Below are 2691 nucleotides of genomic sequence, written 5' to 3'. Positions count from 1 at the left end.
AATTTGTTGGGGACTCTTAACCTGAACTTTATAGCTTTCGTTGTTAATGGCATGTACATTTATATATTTTAAATCAGGAGGGACATCTTCTTTATCGACATCTAAATAATAATGAGAAAATAGATATTGTTGGTGTATCCAGAACGGGAAACTACATTTTAAAAGATCTATTGGGGCATTTATTCCTTCTTGGTAACTTTTGAAATTATTCATTTTTTAATATATAAAATTTTATATTAATAAATTATGAAAACCCTTCTCTGTTTATTAGTCAACTTCTTCGATGGTTGGGTGGAATTGATTATTATGTAAATTTGATTCATTTCCCCCAAGTATATGTTCATAATCCTTTTTTATTTCTTTTAATTTATTTTCATAATCTTTTTGTTTAGCAGAGGGGGTTTCATCAATCCACTTGAGAGTACTTTCTAATTTTGATTTAAATATATCTATATTACTACTGTTATTATTTATGATATTATTTTGTATTTCTAAGCAATATGATTCTAATTTACATTTAGCTTCTATATCGTTTCTTAATTCCCGGTCTTGAGCAGCATACATTTCAGCTTCTTTGATCATTCGATCTACCTCTTCTTTGTTTAATCTTCCCGAGTCATTAGTTATAGTAATTTTTTCTGATTTGCCGGAAGATTCTTCGGTTGCTGAAACATTTAATATCCCATTGGCATCAATATCAAATGTAACCTTAATTTTAGGTATACCCTTGGGTGCCTGGGGTATATTATTTAATTGAAACTCCCCCAAATAATTATTATCTTTAGTTTTAGTTCTTTCTCCTTCATATATTTTAATATTAACACATTCTTGGTTATTACTATACGTAGTGAAGTTTTCAAATTTGCTAGTAGGAATTGTCGCGTTTCTTTTAATCAAGGTAGTCATAATATTACCGGCAGTTTCAATACCCAATGAAAGGGGAGTCACATCCAGTAATAATAAATCTTTGATCTTATCAGATTTATCTCCACTGAGAATGGCAGCTTGAATGGCAGCACCATAGGCTACAGCCTCATCTGGATTAATCGACTTATTCAAATTCTTTTCATTAAAAAAAGTTTGAAGGAGGTTTTGTATTTTTGGAATACGCGTAGAACCTCCAACCAAAACAATTTCATCGATGTCACTCTTATCGAGCTTAGCATCGATTAACGCCCTTTCAACTGGCACTAGAGTGTTTTTGAATAAACTCCCACACAAATTTTCAAATTTAGCGCGAGTAATGGTAGTATGAAAATCAATTCCCTCATATAACGAATCAATTTCGATTGTCGCTTGTGTAGATGAAGATAAAGTTCGTTTAGCAGTTTCACAGGCAGAACGAAGACGCCTTAATGATCTTTTATTGTTGCTTAAATCTTTTTTATATTTTTTGCTGAATTCTCGTGTAAAATAATCTAATAAAATACTATCAAAATCTTCTCCCCCAAGATGAGTATCTCCTGCTGTTGATTTAACTTCAAAAATGCCATCATTACTAATATTCAATATAGATACATCAAAAGTCCCCCCACCCAAATCAAATATTAAAACGTTTTGTTCTTTTGTATCATTATTTAATCCATAAGCGATGGCGGCGGCTGTGGGTTCATTAATTATTCGAATAACATCAAGTCCAGCGATGGTCCCAGCATCTTTGGTAGCCTGTCGCTGAGAATCGTTAAAATAAGCCGGAACTGTAATAACAGCTTTATTTATATTTCGTCCTAAATAATTTTCTGCAATTTTTTTCATTTTTGATAATATCATAGAAGATACTTCTTCTGGGGTTAACACCTTTTTCTCTTTTTTATATTCGACTTGTATTTTTGGTTTATTCTCTTCGTCAATAATTTCATAGGGTAAGATTTTAATTACTCGTTGAACGCAATCATCTATATAATTTCTGCCCATTAACCTTTTTACATCAAAAATGGTATTTTTTGGATTCAAGGCACATTGATTTTTTGCCGCTTCCCCAATAAGTCTTTCGGTGTCATTGAATGCAACATAAGAAGGAGTGGTTCTATTTCCTTGGTCATTAGCAATAATTTCAACTTTTTCATTTTGAAAAACAGCAACACACGAATAAGTAGTTCCCAGGTCAATACCAATAACCGGAGAATTATTATCCTCCATTACTAAAATATTTAGCTATCAACTATATGTTACTTGGTCGTAAATTAGAAGTCTAATGATGTATTGCAGTTCATATTCTGGGGTTTATATACATATACAGATGCACAGTGCAGCTACTATTACATATAACTGAATAACAGTAACAATAAAATAATTATTTAAAAGTTATTAAAATTTAACAAAATTCAAAAAAGTTAAGATAATATTTTACGTGGTTATGTTTTTTGTGTAACACTCTTAAATTATTTTTTGTAATACTATTAATAAATACATTAGTCACCGCAAAAAATCTTTTATTTGTCATAGAAAACTATTATTATTTGTTTTAAATATATATTCATGGGCATTATCAATCTATTTTTTTTATTAACCTGCTCATAATTTTTCAAATTCCAGACAATTATTTTTTAATTGAAAAAATGCGTAAATTTCAATAAAATTTCAACAAAATCAATTAATAAAACTTTGGAAAACCAATAAAAAATTTTCATAATATTACCAATGAAGTTCATAACATGCTTTTTTTGTTAATAATATTACCATTTCGGTTAA

General features: G+C 29.7%; 1 protein-coding gene across 1 annotated transcript; it reads right to left on the bottom strand.

Moving 5' to 3' along the window:
- Window positions 1-267: 267 nt before the first annotated feature.
- On the bottom strand, window positions 268-2400 carry LOC137639820 (heat shock cognate 71 kDa protein-like). Its single transcript, XM_068372061.1, has one exon. The coding sequence runs from the start codon at window positions 2137-2139 to the stop codon at window positions 268-270; it is 1872 nt and encodes a 623-aa protein (XP_068228162.1). The 5' UTR covers window positions 2140-2400.
- Window positions 2401-2691: the final 291 nt, after the last annotated feature.

Source organism: Palaemon carinicauda, chromosome 4, assembly GCF_036898095.1.
Source record: "Palaemon carinicauda isolate YSFRI2023 chromosome 4, ASM3689809v2, whole genome shotgun sequence".
In the NCBI taxonomy this organism is placed as follows: Eukaryota; Metazoa; Arthropoda; class Malacostraca; order Decapoda; family Palaemonidae; genus Palaemon; species Palaemon carinicauda.
The sequence above is the reverse complement of the archived record's forward strand: the minus strand, read 5'-3'. Positions and strand labels throughout refer to the sequence as shown.